The sequence below is a fragment of the Phalacrocorax aristotelis genome, chromosome W (assembly GCF_949628215.1).
Source record: "Phalacrocorax aristotelis chromosome W, bGulAri2.1, whole genome shotgun sequence".
NCBI classification, from domain to species: Eukaryota; Metazoa; Chordata; class Aves; order Suliformes; family Phalacrocoracidae; genus Phalacrocorax; species Phalacrocorax aristotelis.
The window spans coordinates 29,937,904-29,956,633 of NC_134310.1; the positions used below are offsets into that span (position 1 = coordinate 29,937,904).

General features: G+C 53.3%; 1 protein-coding gene across 4 annotated transcripts in view; it reads left to right on the forward strand.

The window, feature by feature from the left end:
• SBNO2 (strawberry notch homolog 2) overlaps positions 1-18,730 on the forward strand; it is a 67,868-nt gene that overhangs the window by 45,386 nt on the left and 3,752 nt on the right. For all 4 annotated transcript variants that reach the window (XM_075077277.1, XM_075077276.1, XM_075077279.1 and 1 more), the window contains 26 exons: positions 1,900-1,992; positions 2,635-2,731; positions 3,113-3,273; positions 3,719-3,852; positions 4,397-4,487; positions 5,812-5,955; positions 6,461-6,578; positions 6,985-7,090; positions 7,283-7,436; positions 7,840-8,016; positions 8,664-8,761; positions 11,254-11,336; positions 12,369-12,569; positions 13,142-13,317; positions 13,538-13,669; positions 13,957-14,092; positions 14,687-14,799; positions 15,314-15,385; positions 15,875-15,983; positions 16,295-16,369; positions 16,700-16,843; positions 17,047-17,141; positions 17,488-17,580; positions 17,797-17,928; positions 18,159-18,235; positions 18,415-18,605. In XM_075077277.1, coding sequence (XP_074933378.1) covers positions 1,900-1,992; positions 2,635-2,731; positions 3,113-3,273; positions 3,719-3,852; positions 4,397-4,487; positions 5,812-5,955; positions 6,461-6,578; positions 6,985-7,090; positions 7,283-7,436; positions 7,840-8,016; positions 8,664-8,761; positions 11,254-11,336; positions 12,369-12,569; positions 13,142-13,317; positions 13,538-13,669; positions 13,957-14,092; positions 14,687-14,799; positions 15,314-15,385; positions 15,875-15,983; positions 16,295-16,369; positions 16,700-16,843; positions 17,047-17,141; positions 17,488-17,580; positions 17,797-17,928; positions 18,159-18,235; positions 18,415-18,605 — 3,202 coding nt within the window. The remainder of the gene's footprint in view (positions 1-1,899; positions 1,993-2,634; positions 2,732-3,112; positions 3,274-3,718; positions 3,853-4,396; positions 4,488-5,811; positions 5,956-6,460; positions 6,579-6,984; positions 7,091-7,282; positions 7,437-7,839; positions 8,017-8,663; positions 8,762-11,253; positions 11,337-12,368; positions 12,570-13,141; positions 13,318-13,537; positions 13,670-13,956; positions 14,093-14,686; positions 14,800-15,313; positions 15,386-15,874; positions 15,984-16,294; positions 16,370-16,699; positions 16,844-17,046; positions 17,142-17,487; positions 17,581-17,796; positions 17,929-18,158; positions 18,236-18,414; positions 18,606-18,730) is intronic.

The following is an 18,730-nucleotide window of genomic DNA, read 5'->3' on the forward strand; positions in this document are numbered from 1 at the left end:
CCACGTTGCTGAATGGGGATAGCAGGGATTTGTACTTCGAAGGTGGCGTGAGGCAAAACCAGACCTGCGTTAACTTTCCACTGCCAGAACTGAGAGAAGTGTGTCCTGCCATCCCAGATCTGGGCCTTTCTCCTGCCTGAGAAGAAACTTTTACACTGAGCTCAGATTTGTAGGTGGAGATGTTTCACCTGCTCTCCAGATTTGTTGGCACTGAAAATAGCTCTTCCGTCCAGCTTCCTTCTGGTAATTCTGACTCAGGCTTCCAGTAATGGAGGGTGTTTTTTTCTTTCTTCTTCTCTTTTTTTTTTTTCTAATTCGAAAAAAAGGAAATAATTGGAGTGTTTATGCATAAGAACTTCCCATCTTTCACTTCTGCTGGTGGAGCATGGGTCTCTTTGTAACTCTGGCACTCTTCGCAGGCTATAAACTTGAAGTAGTGCTGCTTCTGGAGTTGCTGATTACTTTGGATGCCATGAGCTGCTGGCTTGACCTTGCTTACTGTCGGGAAATTCCAGTGTGATTTTTGTTTGCGAAGGGGCAGACAAAGGATCTCCTCAATCGTGCCTTCCCAGCTAGGAGTGTCTTGGGAGCTCTCCTAGCTGGCTGCGGTGCAGCGGGCTGGATGGTCCAAAGCCATCGTTAACTCCGAGACAGCATTTGGCGCCTGGAGAGCCCTGGCCAGCCCGTACGGCAGCCTGACCCCGCCGTCACGGGCCTGGTGGGGGTCTCCGTGCGGTCTGAGCTCCTGAGCCTCGTGCTGGCCTCTGCAGTGGAGGTTCTGCTCTCTGCAAGATTGAGGCGAGCCTGAGGGGCAGCTGGAAGCGTGCAGGCTTTGGTGGTCTCAGGCAAAGGATAGCGGTCCCCAGCGTCGGGGCGGCTCTTGATTGGTGCTGACCCACGGGTTGTGTTCTGGTGCAGTTATCTAATTACGCTGGATGGTGGTTTTAATGCTAAAAACAAAATTGCAAAATCGTTAAGTAAATGCTTGCCTCAAGGCCAGTTTGTAAGATGTCAAGTGTTGGTGTTCTCATTAATGCTCCATCCTTTCCCAGCGACTGCTTCTGCTTGCAGTTTTGTTCAGTCTTTCCCATTCCCCCTGTTTGGATCTCCTCAGCTGTACTCCAGTCTCCCCTTGCGGTCCCCAGAGCGGTGCTGGTCCTCTTCCATCAGCAAATCCAACCCAGAGCTCTCAGTTGGACTCACCCGTTCAGAATAAAACACGCGCTCCCGCGACGGGAATCTGCGCGGCTCCCTTTAGCGAGGGCCTGGCTTGTCGGGAGCGGCAGAGCCGTTCCGTTTCGACGCAAATGGGAGCACAGTGACTAGTGTAACTGCTCCAGCGCAGGGCAGTACTCCCAGAATAAACTTTGGTCAGGTCCCGACGGGGACCGCTGGCTTCTAAGAGTCCTTTGAAAGTGGCAGCGTTTGCACTGATACTCTGTTAGCGCTCTTGGGAGGCATGTGAAGGGTGGGTTTACGCCTGAGATCTTGTGTTTGAAGGCAAAACGTGCCGTTTTGGGACAACCCGTCTTAGCGCTGTGTAGTTTGGCAGGGAGACTCCCCTCCTGCAGGCGTGGGAGGACGTGTGTCCCTGCAGGCTTTCATCACACGCACAAAATGTTCGCCCTTCTTGCAGGAATGTATTTACCTTGGTCAGTTATTCCCTGCGTGTGTGTTGACAAAGGCGCGTCTGGCATTTGCAAGATTTATTAATTTCCAGAATTATTGTTCGGGGCTTTTCATTCACAAACAGAAAGTATTAACGCCGACTGACGTCACCAGCGCGTAAGATCCGAGTACAGAGCACAAGTACTTTGCTCTTGTCGTGTTTTCATCCTCGCTGGGGTCGGAGGGCTGAGGGCTAAGACCGCTTCCTCACCTGCACCCTTTCTGTTCCAGCTGTTCTCACCCAGCAGATCGTTCACTGGCTTAAACAGTTCGAGTGACTGTGTTTCTGCTGTCCCCAACACCCCGCTCCTCATAAGCTACCAGGTGAGAGCGATGGTGGGCTTCGGTGGGATCAGACACCAGGCTCTTAACTCGGTAACGTCGCAGTGTGGAGGGGAGCGTTCTGACTCTTCTCCCTTCAGAGGGAGCGAGACAAGAATACCAGACAGACACAAGTCACTGCCCTTTCCCAGAAGTGTCTTATCTTTCCCGTGGTGGAACGTCGCTATGTCAGAGAATGATCTGGGCTTTCTTTACAGCTAAACCAGCACAGCCTATAGAGGCTGCTCTTCCTGCAGTTACGTGACTTTTTTATGCCGCCAAGTACCACGCTGAGTTTAAAGCCAGTCTAGGTCCCTTACTCGGGGCCGGATTAAAGCACAGCTGGGCAGAACTCGTGCTAGCTCACAGCCCCTCTGAAAAGTGACGTAAACATCTTTCCCTAATTTGGTGCGGACTAGGCGTTGAAAGTAGCTCTTAAAGCACTTGCTGGGCCCCCGGGGTGGGCTCTCGCAGGCGGCGTTCCCCGAGTTGCTGTAGTCTGCAAATGACACAAATTGTATTTGAAGGGTTTGTGAATTTGCATAGGGATGGTTCAAATGGTAGTTTGTGGCGCTGTGCAGCACCACGTGTGTGCGTAGCTCAGCGAGAGCATCAACGTGTGGTCAACGCTGTGTTTCTGTCCAGTCTCAGGCTCCCGCAGAGGAGGAGGATGAAGGTGAGGAGGAAGAAACAGAAGAGCTGGGGCAAACGGAGACCTATGCAGAATATATACCTTCAAAGTGTGAGTGTCTTGCCATCACATGAGTATGGGAATCGCTGTTCTCCATTGAGGGTCAACCAAATTCACTGCTCCCTTATTTTTCTGCAAGCAGTATATGGTGGTGGGTGTGGCACATCCCAGGCTTGTGATTTTCTAGAAAAGCTGCCAGTGTGCTGATCCTTTGTTGGGGCTACGCTAATTTAACAGAACACTTGTGTGTTGCTTGCTTTTGGGGGAGGCATGACTTGGTTTGGGCACAAAGGAGTGAGGGGCAGGCGTCGGGTTTGTCCCTTCTGTTCCCGAGCAGAGGGCTACAGACGGTTGATATGAGGTCTGCACCTCTCTGAGGCGCCCCAGGGGAGTGAGGACCTTGAGTTACCTGGTTTCTGTGTTGTCATTTAGCCAAGATTGGGAAGCACCACCCCGACCTCGTGGTTGAAACGAGCACTCTGTCCAGCGTCCCCCCGCCCGACATCACCTACAGCCTTTCCCTGCCGTGCTCTGTTGCTGACAAAGGGTCACTCTCTGCACTACAGCTGGAAGCAATCATTTATGCCTGCCAGGTACGTGGCTCCACCTTGCCCAGCTTGCATGTCTTAGGCTAGAAAGAAACTGCCTTTTGTATGGACAGATGTTCAAGCGTGCTTCAAAATAACCTGTAATATAGGTGATGAAACTTCAGAAGCTTTGGCATATGGCGTTTGAAGTGCCTTTTCAAAGGATTATTTGGGACTGGGGACGTCTGGGGGGGTCTGTCTCCCAAAGAGGCCAGAACTCTTGACCTCTGTTGCAGAGGGAGTGCTTTACATTTTGAGGGCCTGGGGGCCTTTTCCCTGAAGTGCCGCGTGTGAGCGGGGCCATGACACTTGACCATTCCTGCTGTCATTTATCGGGGCAGGAAATGCACTTGTATCGGTGGACTGTGTGAAAGGGTCTTATAAGCTCACACGAAAGCTGCCAGCAAAGGCAAATCCAGCTTAATTTCCAATTCTGTTCTTGATTTTGCAGCAACATGAAGTTTTATTACCCAATGGGCAGCGAGCTGGGTTCCTCATTGGGGACGGTGCTGGAGTTGGAAAGGGCAGGACAGTTGCGGGCATCATCTTTGAAAATTATCTTAAAGGGAGGAAAAAAGCTCTGTGGTAAGTTATTTGGATTGGTTTTTTTTTTTTTTCTTCCTCTTTTCCCGTAAGACCTTGGAGTTAGTTTGAATCTGGGAGTAAGGAATTCCTCAGTGCTGATGTTGGCTTTATAGTTGACTCATGCTGTGGCCTTTGGTAAGCCGTTTCCACCTCTTTGTGCCTGTTTGCTGCCTGTGAGATGGGAATATTTCCCCTGCAGCGGTGATGGAGAATGAGTCACTATGAAATAGCAGATTATGTACTGCTTGGAGTGCAACGTCAAGCCTATCCCTGCTGCCTTTGAAGTCGGCGGAGGGGTGGGTATTCGCAGGCTTCCCGGGTGCAGACCCGAGCCCCTGGAGTATGGGGTTTTACTGCAGAGCGCACACAGCTTGTTGTAAGCGGCAGACTGGAGTCTGCTGTAGGATCTGGCGTTGGGGTGTGTGGGCAGTTGGAAACGTGACAGTTTTGCACACCTACTGTTGCTTTAGTCAGAGCTATTTATCGCTGTGCGTGCCCTGACTATCTCCTGAGGAGATAACCAGAGCCACATCTTGCTTCACAGGTTCAGCGTCTCCAACGATCTCAAGTATGATGCCGAGAGAGACCTGAAGGACATTGAAGCCTCCCACATTCCTGTGCACGCTCTGAATAAGGTAGGGGAGAGAAGTTGTGATGGTGTTCTGGAAAGTCAGCCTACAGTAGCAGTTCGACGGATCCGCCTTAGCGTGTGAAGCAGCAGTCGCTTCTGCCTCCGCGTGGCTGGTGGCGCAGGCAGTAGCAGACAGCAAGCTGCTTGCTGTTCCCTTCTCGCAGCGTGCTCTTCCCACTCTGGACTCTTGCTATTTTTATACGCTCTGCGGAGCTGCACTGTGAGCGCAGAGCTGTTTCCTGCAGGGAGTGAGAAGCGCCTCCAGGTACAAAGTGCGAAGTACAGGAGGGCTTGAGCCTTTCTCCCCACTCCTGAAGAGTCCTGCAGAGGGAACAGCTCCTGTTAGATGGGGCCGCGCTCTGCTCTCCTGGGCTGGTTTCATGGATCCGCTTTCCAGAGCACACGAGTAAGGGAGCACAGATAAACGCAGGGGGCTGCAGGCGCGCGGTGCCGTGGCTGAGCACGCGGCCGTTTCTGCCCCGCTGAGCAAGTCAGAGAATTTTCAGACTTTCTTCCAGTTATTCAGTGATGAGGATGAAGTCTTCCTCAAAAGAAACGACCGGCAGTTGTGTAGTGGCTGTTCACAGGGTTCTTCATAGCCTGTGCTTTAGTTTCTTATCCAGGCTTGTGCTTGCCCCGCCGCTGGCCAGTTACTGAAACGCTCTCCTCTGTTTTTCAATGGTGTTGAACAACCAGCTCTTACGAAGTCAATGGAAACCACATGTGCTCAACACCTCTGAATGTGCTGTATTAGGAGACTGAGGGAGATGTTTGTTTTCAGACCAAAAAGGCTTTAAATGGAACTTTTTTTCCGATTGGGACCACGGGTTTTTTCCCCCCACCTTTTATTTCGTTACAGGTGGGACCCGTGATAGTAAGACAGCCAATAATCTCACGGGGTCAAAGAGAAAATGCTTTTCTAGAAGTAATTAAAACAGATGGGAGGGTCCAAAACAATTAAACGCTCTCAACTGTTGCTTAAACAAATGAAATTATTTCAGTTGGCCAGAAAATTGAAGTCTTAGCATGGTCTCCACATTTCGCTGCGTGCGTCCAGATGTGCTGACACATTGGCTAGTGGAACTTGTCCAGACATTTAAAGTCCCTGTCGTCACCACATCTCAGTGCCAAATAGAAGCGCTGAAGACGTCAGCTACCGACAGTCTTTTGTCTGTTCTGCTCTCGACTGGGGTTTGTTCTTGGAGGCAGGAGCGTGTGTCCTGCACAGTCACGGCACAATCGGGGGGATCGATTGTGGGCAAAGAATGGGCGCGACATGCTGGGACAAGCATCGCGAGTGTGTGTGCTCTCCTTCTTCCTCCCTGCAGATTAAATACGGTGACACAGCTACCTCAGAAGGAGTCCTTTTTGCCACTTATTCTGCGCTGATCGGTGAAAGCCAGGCAGGCGGGCAGCACAGGACACGCTTAAAGCAAATTTTGGACTGGTGCAGGGAAAATTTTGATGGAGTTGTATCCTTTTTTAAAAAACAAAGAGAACTGGAGAGGGAGAATTGCATGCTTGTGATTGTACTTCAGAACAAAGAGCTTGGGGCCATCTGAAGTCACTGGGAGCAGCTGTGCCGAGCAGCCCCGTGCCTGCGGTAGATATTTAAATGCTTTAAGCACATGCGTCCCCCCACGCTCCTCTCCTCCTCCTCCGCAGGCTGCAGTGTTAATGGGAGGAGGGGAAGAATGCAGCTGGGATTAACCTTTTCAGTATTTTTCTCCCTCAGCAATGCAAGACAAGACACATCTTGGAAGTAAAAGGAGAGCGAGGGGGGAAGTGATTTTGGGCTCTGAGAAGCAGGGGACTGGGCAAAGCCGACAGATTTCATGCAGTGTGGGGAACGAGTCAGTCCTGTTGATACTGGGACTGGTTGTCAGTTGGCTGGCGGGGGCTGGGTTGTATTTTCTGTCTGCTCCCATCCCTGTGGTGAAAATAGATCCTTTCTCCTTAACTGACGTTTCCCTCCAGATTGTGTTTGATGAATGCCACAAAGCCAAAAATGCCAGCTCTACTAAAATGGGCAAAGCAGTGCTGGACCTCCAGAACAAACTGCCTCGAGCAAGGGTTGTTTATGCCAGTGCCACAGGTGAGTGTCTCTGGGCATTGTGTGGGCACCGTGCGTAAACAGTTGCCCGTCACCTCTGTGACCTGAAGGATGCCCTTGAGATGGGAGCACACGCGCCGAGAGTACGCGTTCGTGCTGGAGGGGAGTCTGGGGTGCTAAGATCTGCCCCGAGCCCCATCGTTGCCCATTACTCGTGACTTTTTGGCAAGTCGGTCTAATTTCTTTCCAGTTTAACTGGTTCCTGGCCAGCTGTTGAGCTGTGCGATGACGCTTGGCCACTCAGTGTATGGAGGGCAATGTTCAGAAAGGTCCTTGCATCTCCTGAGGTGTGATGGCAAATGACTGTCCTCTTAAGAGTTCACTGTACTTGAGTGAAAACTAGTCACAGCTTCTGTGGTTTTGCTAACAGCGAATTTTGTTCAAACAGGTGCCTCTGAGCCAAAAAACATGATTTACATGAGCCGCCTGGGGATCTGGGGGGAGGGCACCCCTTTCAGAGCGTTCGATGAGTTCCTGCATGCGATTGAAAAGAGGTAAGTCATGTCCAGCATCCCCTTTCACGTGGCTTACGTTTTGTGGCAGCCTTTGTTTGGGAACCGGGTGCGATGCCTGAGGACAGTGTCTGAGGGCAGCCTGAGCCACGAGAGGCGGTGGTTCTGCAGAGGCACCTACCTGGTGCTGCCCATAGCAGAGGAAGGGGTTTCACTGCTGTCTTCCTTTCCCAGGGGAGTTGGTGCAATGGAGATCGTGGCAATGGACATGAAGGTCAGTGGGATGTACATTGCCAGGCAGCTCAGTTTCACTGGAGTGACCTTCAGAATTGAGGAGATCCCGCTGGATCAGCAGTACAAGATTGTCTACGACAAGGCAGCGAAGTTGGTGAGCTGGTCCCTCTGCAGTGGGGAGAGCGATGTTTACTTGCACTTTGGGCGCGGCCACTGTTACGTGGGAGGACTTGAGGACCCTGAACGTGGCCATGACCACAGACTTTGTTTATAAGAAAGAAAAGGGGTGCACATGCTCAGCTTACATAAAAAATGACCTTTTTTCTTTTTTTTTGCTTCTATTTAAAAGTTCCGCATTTGCAAACCAGAGCTTGCAACATCATGCTAGCACACAAAGGAGAGAATGACCAGGCTGCTCGTTCAGCCTAGCACAGCGCCATAAATACTGATGTTAAATCACATTATCAAACCCCAGACTGTTCTAATAACCTCCTACACAGCAGTAATGAAAAAGAAAACCAAGATATTAACTCAGCCTTTCTCGGTATTGTCTGCAGTGGGCAGAGGCCTTGATTGTGTTCCAGCAGGCGGCCGACTGGATCGGCTTGGAGTCTCGGAAATCCTTGTGGGGTCAGTTCTGGTCAGCTCACCAGCGCTTCTTCAAGTATCTCTGCATTGCTGCTAAAGTCCGGCGACTCGTTGAGCTTGCCAAGGAAGAGCTGGCGAAGGATAAGGTGTGCTATCAGAGCCTTGCTGCAGCAGCTATCAGTCTTATATTACAAGTGATTTTTTTGTAGTCTGCAACCAAAGGGAGTTAATGATTGTTCAGCTTGACTTGAAAGCAATTTAAAACCTCTTTAAGGATGAGTTTCTCTCTAGATTAACCAGAATGAGGTACGGTGCCCAGATTTCTGAAAACATTCACGGGAAACGATACTGGGGAGTTAACATGGCCTCGTCTTCTGGGGCATTACCCGCTGCTCATTTATGGGCAAGCTGATCTGAAACAGTGGGTTTGGTCATGCTCAAGCTAGAAGAGGTACCAGATCCTTCACCTCAAGGACAGCCCTGTCCTTTCATCCATCTGGATGCGATTTGGAAATTTTAGGCAGAAACAACCTAGTACAGTCAGTTAGCTTCTGTAACCGGAGTCATCATCTCTGGTGTGAGCAGCTGTACGGTTCTGGATGCTGAAAGATTTGAGATGGTTCTTGATCAGGAGCTCTGCTACAGGTCCAACACGTATTTGGGACAGGGTCCAAGGGAAACGTACCTGGGACTGTGAAATACAGTCTCTTGACCCTGCAGCTGCTTGCCCTGGTGCTGGCTGTGGTACCTCTCCCTGACGCCTTGCTGGGCCATCCCCTGTGTTTCCCTGCAGTGTATTGTCATCGGCCTGCAGTCCACCGGGGAGGCTCGCACCAGAGAGGTCCTGGATGAGAACGACGGCCATCTGAATTGTTTTGTCTCTGCTGCAGAGTGAGTTAAAAATCCCTGTTTTTCTGCTGGGGGGGATGCATGGGAGGCTGGAGGTGTGCTGGGGAAAGCCCTGCCCTGGGGCCACTCATCACCTGCAGTTCTTGAAATGCAGTTTCGTAATGCCTCACCCTGGGCAGGCTGTAAGTAGAGAGGACGCTTAGCTGGGTCCTTGAGGCACGGTGTCTTCAGTATGACTTCATGAGCTAGATCCTGGATTTTGAAGTTTCCTGTGGCCCAAACTGGCATGAACAGCCTGATCTGACTCTCCGCACACTGAAAGGAATTGGCAGGTGTAGGAGAGACAGAAATGTGCGCTCAGGTGGGGTTTGTGTGGGTCCGAGTCTGGAAAACGGGGCTGTTGACAATGAAGAAACGAGCAAGAGACTCTCATGTGGTGACGGAGGCCGGGACGATCACATGAGGCGACGTCGCTGGAGCAGTGAGAGGAAGAAGTGGCCCGAGGAGGGTAGATTCACTGGTGCTGGCTTCCAGCACGCGTACGAGGCAGGACATGTTCGATTGTCAGGCGTCTGCAGCGTTCTGGTTGTGTTGCCTTTGTTCCTAGCTAAGGGGTGAATTGGTTGTGCCTGAAGCGAAGCCAGCAGCAGGACTCCTGCTGCCCTTTCAGCACAGAATGAGGCTCGTGCTCCCCCGTGTTTCTGCAGCTTGCAAAATACTGGCCTGTCCCATGAACGCGGCTGTTCCTGCGCAGTGGGTGCCGAAAACCGGGGACGAGTCGCATTTCCTCCGTTCTGCAGGAGACAGGGCTGTTACTGCTTTCTTTTGAAGTGACATTTAATGCAGGTGGAAGCAATGAGAGATGCCAGAGACAGTGTGTGTCCAGTTTAGGCAAAGCGATCCTCCCGTGTTGATGGAGGGGTTGTGTTGGTCTGAGTCACTCTGCTGTCGCTAGTCCGTTCCTGAAAAACAAATACCAGCTCGGTGACAGCGCGCAAGGCAAGTCTAACAACTGCTTGGACTGATTTCGTCTCCTGGATTGTTTTTCATGTCGCAGAATTCAGAGGACTTTAGTCTAGAGGACTGCGTGGTCGCTTTGAGTCTTGCTCAGCTGTCGAAGGAGGAAGGGTCTGTTAGTGATCACGCACACCGCTCGACTCTGTCCCCAGTTCTAGAGGCAAGAGCTCCTTGCTCGGCAGCACTGGCCAGATAACTGAGAGTCTCCTGGCATCTGCTGAGCCTCCGGCTGTGGTGTCCTGGTTTTACAGTACTTCAGGGGATTTCTTGAGGGGAGTGTGCTGGGAAGAAGCAGCTTAAAAGATGCCAAGAAACAGGGTTAAAAATAAATTGATTGTTCAGCGAGTGAATACCAGCCCAACCCTTCATTCACAGGGAAGACGGGGAGTGCAAGTGTTGGGAAAGGGCAAGGTTTCGTGGCAGGGAGGCTCCGGACCTGGGAGTGAGTCGTTGCATTTTGAGCCCAGGGTCACCCCAGCACCCAGGACAAAGGGGTTCTCCCTGGCGCCGTGTAATCGCCAGCACTTCATAGCCAGCACAGGGCTCTGCCCCGACGGGGAGCGGTGCCGTCGACGTCTCCTTCAGCCCCCCACACCAAGGGTCTTAGAGCTCCCTCCCCGGTTCCCAAGACTCCCTTTTTCTCACACGAGCGAGTTGTCATGTCCATACCTCTCAGCTGTTGCTTTCAATGTTTGGTTTGTTGTTTTGTTGTTTTTATTTTCCAACCAGAGCTCATTCAGCACTGCCTTCTCATTGCACTGGGGGTTCGTCCCACCCAACACGATCCGCATTTAAGCATTTGCTCTTTTATTAGCAGAACGGCCCACAGAAATATTTGTTTTCCACCTCTTACGATTTTTTCCATTCACCTGAAACCACTACGTATCCTCGTTTTGTCACTTTCCTCCGTTTCGTGGGCAAGTGAGCCCACGTCCAGTTAATCGGCGGACTTGGTGGAGCACATTTGTTGGACAGCCTGACAGCGGTCTCTGCTGTCAGAGCATGGAGAGGGGCTGGGACTCGCTGGATTTTTCAGTAGTGATGCAACATCTTCCCAGTATAGAGTTTCCCATTTAAAACTCCCTCTTAGTTGCTATATAAAGGTCTTGCAGCTTTGGCGTGCCACGTGCTCCGTTGCAGCGTCTCCCTGGAACGGCCCCGCTCCCGCCGCCAGCAGGGAGGCCACGGCGGAGGGCGATTTTCCCGGCATTGCAGTGCTCTGCATCCCTCGGCACGCCCGTTTCACGGCTGAGGACCTGCTGGCGCAGCCCACGCTCCCACGGCCGACTTCTGTGTCTCCCAGCAGAGGCCTGTGGTGAAACACGCTCAGTCCGAGTTGCTGCTGTTCTGCAGAGCCATGCCGTACCCGTGGCTGGCTGATCACGCGCTAGTAGTTGTGGTGCAGGATTTACCCCTCTCTCATGAAATGTGGTGCTATCTCAAATACACATTGCTACATGATACGGCAGATGTTCCTATTCCTGGTAGCTAGAATAAATTTTGCATCTTACTTTCAGAGGCGTCTTTCTATCACTAATTCAGAAGCACTTTCCTTCAACCAAAAGAAAGAGAGAAAAAGGAACTGGCATTAAAAGAAAACGTAAGAGCACACTCCACTGCCCAGCATCTGACCTCCTGCCTTGCTGCTTCACCCCAGCCACTCAGCTTTTTCTTTTTCTTTTTCCCTTTTCCCTACTTCATGCTTTTTGCTACTCTGCCCTGGTTTCAGTTTGCCCTCCTGCACATCTCCCGTCACTCTCTCTCATCTGGAGGACGGCAGCTTTAGGTCATTCCCCCTTTCCTCCCTCTAACCCACTCCCCTGTCACAGCGTAGGTCCTCGCCGCCGCCTCTTGCCCAGTAGCTGTGCCCCTTTCCCTCAGCCGCTCCCTTGCCTAGGCTGGGGGCAGATTGCACAAGAGTCCTGGCTGCATGTCTGAAGCCCTCCTGCAGCAAGGGGGGTTTCTCCGCTCCCCTTACTTATAGCATGGCAGGTGTCCTGGGGGAAAAGAAAAAATCACTTCCCTGCCAAATTATTGGCTGCGGCTGCAGGTAAGAAGAGTTTTGGGATTTCTCCTCCGGTGGGATGCGGTGGAGGGGGAAGAGGGGGACAGCAGCGCTGGCAGATTGCGGAGGTTGTCCTGACTGGCTGCTGTTGCAGAGCAGCCTGCGCAAGCTGGTTTGTGAACCCGCTCACGTAGCAGGGGCATGTCTTACTGTGCTTGGAAGTAAACAACGTCCCGAAACACTGGCAGCTCCCCATGTCCTGCACGTTCCTCTGGAGGCAGTCAAACCTGCGGGCTCCTTCCCCTGAGGAGTTAGCACTGCTTAGAGCCTGCTGCGTGTTCATCCTGACGTGTGCAACTAGCTTCAGTCCTGATAAAGATTGCCTTGTTTTTCCTTTCTCTCTCTTCCTTTCTCTCCCTTTCTCTCCGTGCCCCTCTCTCCTTCCCTTCCTAACTTCCCCCTCCTCCCCGTCCCGAGAGGCTCTGTCTCTCCAAGATCAGCCTTTCATTTGGGGCAATCTCAGCTATTTTGTGATTTCTCCTCCTCTTTCTGAGCTGGCACTTGCTGTTCTGCATTGACGCATGAGGCCGGGGACTCTCCCTTGACGCCGCTCGCTCTCCCTTGCAGGGAAGCAGAGGGGCCGCTGCGCCAAGGCTCTGAAGGGCATGTGTGACCCCGTGGGTGTGATCAAGATCAGCGATGACAGCAGCACCGACTCTGACATGGGGCTCGACAGTGACTTCAACTCCTCCCCGGAGTCCGTGTTCGAGACAGACGATGTCATCTTTGTGGAGCACACCTACAACGGCTTCGCAGCTGAGGACAGAAGTAAGCAGAGCCGCCGCACGGGGTTAGCGCCTTCCTCCGCGGGGGGAGCCGGGAACGGGAGTCGCTTGGCTGCGTCGAGCACGGCAGCCAGTGCGCGGGAAGGCAGCTGCAGGCAGCCACCCGCCCCAGTGCCCCCAAGCACCGGCAGCGGCAGGTCAGACGGGACCTCTCCGGGGGGCTCTGGCTAAGGGGATTGTAGAGTCGGCGAGCTGATGTGAGGAGACTCTGCTGGCGTCGTCTTGGAATGGCAAAGCTCCTTCTGTGCTTGGAACAGCTTTATGATCTTGGCTAGTTTTTATCCTCTGATGTTCAGACTTGGCCTTGTGAGGCTGATTCACCGTAACGTGCTGTGGTCAGCGAGCAGGGAGAATTTGCCCTGCATGCTCCTTTTCCCACCAAAACGGGGAAGCCCAGAGGGAATTCGCTCCGTGCTCAGCAGCATTTATTGCAAGTCAAGGTGTCTTTGCTGTCTTTGCTCATCAGATAGTGTCCCCAGAAGCCCTTAGGGACAATTCCACCCCCCCAGTTTGCAATTACCAGGTAACTCTAAACTTTTGCATTTTACGTTGCAGGTAATTTTCACATGCTGCCTTCCCAGAAAGAGATGCACGGCCTGAGAGAGCTAGAACACGTGGAAAGGATGAAGCAGGACCTCCTAGCAAAAGTAAAAGCACTGGGCAAAGAGCTACCTCTCAATACCTTGGATGAACTGATCAATCACTTTGGGGGCCCGGAGCACGTGGCTGAGGTACTCCTCACAATCAAGAGTATGCTTTGGTGGCGCTGGGTGACAGGAGAAGGGGCCAGCAAAGGGCGTTCCCGCTGGAAGAGGGTTTCCTCTCCTTCCTCGCAATCTGAAAAAGCTGTTGAGAATTGACTTTTAAAATTGACTTTTAGAATTGACTTGCTGCGCCGTGCAGGTGTCTCCCCTCTGCTAACAGCCTCTCTCTCCTGTGCGGTGTGTGCAGATGACGGGGCGGAAGGGCCGGGTGGTTTGCAGACCGGACGGCTCCGTCATGTTCGAGTCCCGTGCAGAGCAAGGCCTCTCTATAGACCATGTCAACCTGAAGGAGAAGGAGCGTTTTATGAAAGGGGAAAAGGTGAGTCAGGCTTGAGCCAAGGAAACCTCTAGACATCTGCACGGGAGCAAGTACCCTGAGAGGGGAAGGAGAGGGAGGGTGCCTTTGCATGCTTGTGCCTTGCCAGCCTCAGGCCAGCAAGGCTCTGCAGCTTTTCTGTCTGTCTGTCTGACCCGCTAGAAGGTGGCAAGGAGTCCTGGGTCCCTTCGTGGGCTCGGGCTACTGTTGTGCTTCGGGCTGTTTCTCGAAGCAGCCTTGCAGATGTCCAGGAAACTCACCCTCCTTTCTCACTTGTCTCTCTCCCTTAGCTTGTAGCAATAATCTCCGAGGCCTCCAGCTCAGGTATCTCTCTCCAAGCAGACAGACGGGTGAAAAACCAGAAGCGCCGGGTGCACATGACGCTGGAGTTGCCCTGGAGCGCAGACCGGGCCATTCAGCAGTTTGGTGAGGGCTGGGTCTTCTCGGTCACTGTCCCCTTCCCCTGAGTGAAGCTCAGACCGTGCACCCTTGGGCAGTCCTGGGGAGGAAAGGTGTCCGTGGCTGCCCGAGCCAGGCTTCTGCTGCAGGCGGGGCAGGTGTCTTTAGCTTTCTGAGATACGGCACCTTGCCAGGATGGAAATGCAGACACAAAGCAGCTGTGGAGAAGGTTTGTGTTGACTTCAGGAGTGACCAACCTGCAGTGTGGGAAGCGGGAATCCTCCCGTACATGTTAGCAGTGTGTCCTCATGAAACACGCCAGGGGTGCCTGGGGATTTCGGTTCCCCCTGGGGGAGGCTCTGGAGGATGCGGAGCGACGGTTGCTCAATACGTGGGCACAGAAGAAGTAATGCGCATCCTAGCTCGAACTGGGGAGTCACTCCTCAGCCCCAGAGGGTCAGGGCTGTAAATGCAACTCTGCCAAGGGCTCAGCAGCACCAGGGTGATGAAAACCAGCATAACGTGGAAAATTGTTCTGGTGCTCTCACCTCTTGCTCAGCTTCCCCTCCCGTACCAGCCAGGCCGTACCAACCTCTCCTTTCACTTCTCATGTCCCTCTAGGTCGAACTCACCGATCAAACCAGGTTTCTGCTCCAGAGTATGTCTTCCTTATCTCCGAGCTGGCAGGGGAGAGGAGGTTTGCATCCATCGTGGCAAAACGTCTGGAGAGCCTAGTAAGTGCCCTGCAGCAGAGAGATCAATGTGTCAGTTCCAGTTCTCTGTGAAGAGCTTCCATTTCAGTGTTCCCGCTGGCGTGGCCAGTGTAATTAGCACGGGGGATTGCATCACCCCTGACTAAAGGCGTTGCAGAACAGAGGGCTTTTAGTATCCTGGGATTTAAGAAAGGAAGTGAAGAAGAATATGTAACCAAGGCATCAGGAGGAATTTCAGGGAAGCAGAACCCAATTCCACATGCTGGAATTACCCCACTGCTACAGGAGAGTAAAACCATCTGTTTCCAGGAAGCTGATGAAATAATTAATGGAATAATTAATTTGTCTGTTTCATTTATCTCCACTTCTGATAAATCCTCAAATACTTCGGTAAAGTCTCAATATTCCAGAGGAACGCTGCCTCCCCACAGCACGTTCCTATCCTGGCCTCTCCTGAGACGTGGCTTTGGCCATCTTTCTCTGGTGTTTTGCAACAGCTAAAAGTAAGAACTTCTTGCTTGGTCTGCCTTCCTAGGGTGCCTTAACTCATGGAGACCGACGGGCCACTGAGTCCCGAGACCTCAGCAAGTACAACTTTGAGAATAAGGTAATTTGCGGCTGCTCTGAGGGTAGCTCAGCCAAGGAGGGGTTGAAGTAGTCAGCAAATACCTTCAGTGGGAGCCAGCGGCAGGAAGGTCATTGCTGGCATCTACAGGCAGGATCTGGCCTAGCACCCAGCTCCCCGCGTGTAGCCTCACCTACAGCATACGGAACTGAGCTAATAATCATGCATCCGAGCTGCACGCTGGCGGGAGGACGGTGCTCCCGCAGGGGGTGCTGGGAAGGGTGCATGGGCCTCCACCCCCAAGGGAGCTGGTGCCAGCACTGCGGGGCGGACGTGAGGGTTGCTGTGCTCTGGTCCCCTGGGGACGGAGGAGTCCCTGAAGCACGGCTTCCCCCTTGGCACAGCCACCAGGTCCGTGGCCCTTCCTGGAGGCCATGGCTTTCTCTGCAGTGCGGGCAGAAGTGTTGTGAGGCGCTCGGTGCGCTGGGCTGCCAATGTGGGTTTGTCCCATGCGCGATTCTCCTTTCACAGTACGGGGCTAAAGCACTAGACAGAGTTCTCTCCACTATCCTCAACCACACGGAGAACAGAGTTCCTGTGCCCAAGAGCTACGACAGAGGGGAGGCTGCGTTTTTCCAAGGTAAGAACATTATCAGCTCCGGGGTCTCTTTGCATCGCTGGCCAGGTCGGTCTCAGGTTTGAGATGCTTGAAGAGCCAAGCAGCAGGCTGAAGGTCAGAGAGAGGGAACAGTACCACTGACTTAGCAGCTCACCAGTGAGCAGGGCAATTGGCCACCCAGATGCATGTCACCCTGCCAGAGGTGGGGGAAAATGGGTCTGGGACAAGCTTAGCTGTGGAATAACAGGCACAGCTGGAGAGGAAGCAGCCCTGCAGGACTGCTGAGGAGGAGCTTAACCCTAAAATGCACAAGCTGTCTTCTGCCATTCCAGAAATGAAGCAAGGTCTCATCTCTGTGGGGATCTGCTGCAATCAGATGAAGTACGGCACTGTCGCAGTGGAGAAGGGTATGTGTCAAGCTTTTCCTGCCCAGCGTGGGGGAGAAGTGAGAGGCAGGTGTGTCGTGGCCCACCCTGCCCATCTGCACGGGAGCACAGCCTCGAGGGCTTTGCTGTGCAGCCAGGGGAGGATGTTTGCTTTGAGGAGAGGGTCCCGCGGCCATTAGCCCGCGCTGCAGGTCACATCTCCCTGCAGCAGCCTGGCAGCTGACTGCAGCTGGAGGAGCAGCCCTGGGGCTGCTGCCATTGGGAAGGGACGTCGGGTGGCTGTCCTTGGGAGCCTGCTGGTGGCTCCGTGCCCAGCTGCACCTCATCCTCTGACCTGCCATGCTCTTGCAGACTGCTCCATCACCAAGTTCCTGAACCGCATCCTGGGTCTGGAGGTGGACAAGCAGAACATGCTCTTCCAGTATTTTTCTGACACCTTTGACTATCTGATTGAAAAGGACAAGAAGGAGGGCAAATACGACATGGGCATCCTAGGTACGGAGAAAGAGGGGTGGCCAGACCTCTCCCTACTGCACCCCTGAGGTTCTCTGCCCCTCCCTGTGCTGACTGATGGCTGTTCCACGGCCGCAGCCGTCTCAGGCACTGCGGTGTCCTCACACAGCACAAATCCTGAGTCTCTTGCAGGGAGAGGAGGCCATGTGGGAAGACGTTTCTTACAGCAGTCTTTTCTCCTACAGATTTAGCCCCAGGAGTGGATGAGATCTACGAGGAGAGCAAGGAGGTCTTCCTGACCCCTGGGCACCCGCAGGATGGGCAGGTCGTGTTTTATAAGGTAGGCAGCCTGCACAGCTATCTCTGCAGTCCGGTCTTCTCCAGTGCTTCCCACTCTGGAGCTGTGAGCTGCTGGGTCCCTCCGCCTGCGCTGCGGCTTTGCGTCATGTTTGCATCACATCTGCCTTGGCCATGAGTAGGTGATCGGTGCTGGGAGTTACACGGAGGAGGCAAGGAGAGGCCCTGCCCTGCCCCGGGGGCTCGGGGCTGCCAGACCCATGAGTGCAGTCTGGCAGTGCCTGTTTAGAGGCTGCAGCAGCATCGAGTTTGTGTTGAGGGTGTGATTTGTGAAACAGACACATGCACTTTCCTGAAGTTACAGAATCCCTGTGTTTGTCCCTGTTTAGATCAGCGTTGACAGAGGCTTAAAGTGGGAACAAGCTTATGAGAAGTCACTCAAACTGACAGGATCCTTCGATGGGTTCTACCTCTCCTACAAGGTAGGTCTCTGCGCTCTGCCAGGGCAGCACCTCAGCTTGGGGGGTGACTCCAACGGGAGAAGGTCCACCGTGGCTGTAAGAGGTCTATGTCTGACCTCTTGCAAGGGGCTGGGAGATGCCTCCAAGAACCTCCATCCTGGAAGGAAGGGGGTTAGCTTAGCGAAATATAGGCTTGGGGAGAGAGGCTGCGACTAACCATCAGCTCTACCCCAACAGATGCGAGGCTGCAAACACACCTGTCTGCTGGCAGAGCAGAGCCGTGGGAAGAATTTCATCCTCTACAAGCCAAATATTGGGAAGCAAAGCCAGCCTGAGAGCCTGGACAGTCTGCAGAAGAAGTACCGGCGGGTAGGTGGGAGCTGCAGCCCTCCAGTGTGGGGAGAGGGAAAAGCTGCTTTCTCTCAGCGGCTTTGGGAAGGACATTTGCTGTAACCCCTTCACAGATCCTTGTGGCCATGTTGTGGGTTGGGCAGGGATAGTGGTAGCACCCGGGTGTCCTGACTCCCAGCCCTGGATTTCAAGTCTCAGCTGCATGTTGGACAGTGGAAAATCTCTAATGGTGTGTGTTTCTTCTGCAGGTGCCACCTGAGGAAGCCAAGGAGCACTGGGAGAGCAGTTACCACTTCTCCTTGAAGAAGTGTAACCATGCCGTCTGGTAAGGAGCCTGCAGCCCCATCCTGTCCTGCCCTCCCCAAGGCAGAGCCGGTTCTGGGGAGAGGGTCCCTGGCTGTGGCAGTGGGGAAGGACCACGCCGGGGAGGCTGTGGGTGGGAGGTCCAGCTCTGCCATGGGAGCCTGTGCTGATTTGGGCGGTTTTCTCCCGTTTGAACTGAAGGAACAGGAGCTGCAAGCTGATTCAGGAGGGGAAGGAGTGCTTCCAGGGCATGCGCCTGCGTCACTACTACATGCTGTGCGGAGCCCTGCTGCGGGTCTGGAGCAAGATCGCCAGCATCATGGCAGACATCACCAACACCAGCTACCTGCAGATTGTCCGCCTCAAGACCAAGGAGAAGAAGAAACAAGTCGGTAGGTGAAGTGCTGGGAAGGGGGAAGGGAGCACAATGTTTTAGGAGAAGGAAAAAGGGGTCCAGACTGCCCAGTGCCAAAATTCGCTTCCTAAAGAGGGCTGTGTCCCAGCCTGGAAGCACCCA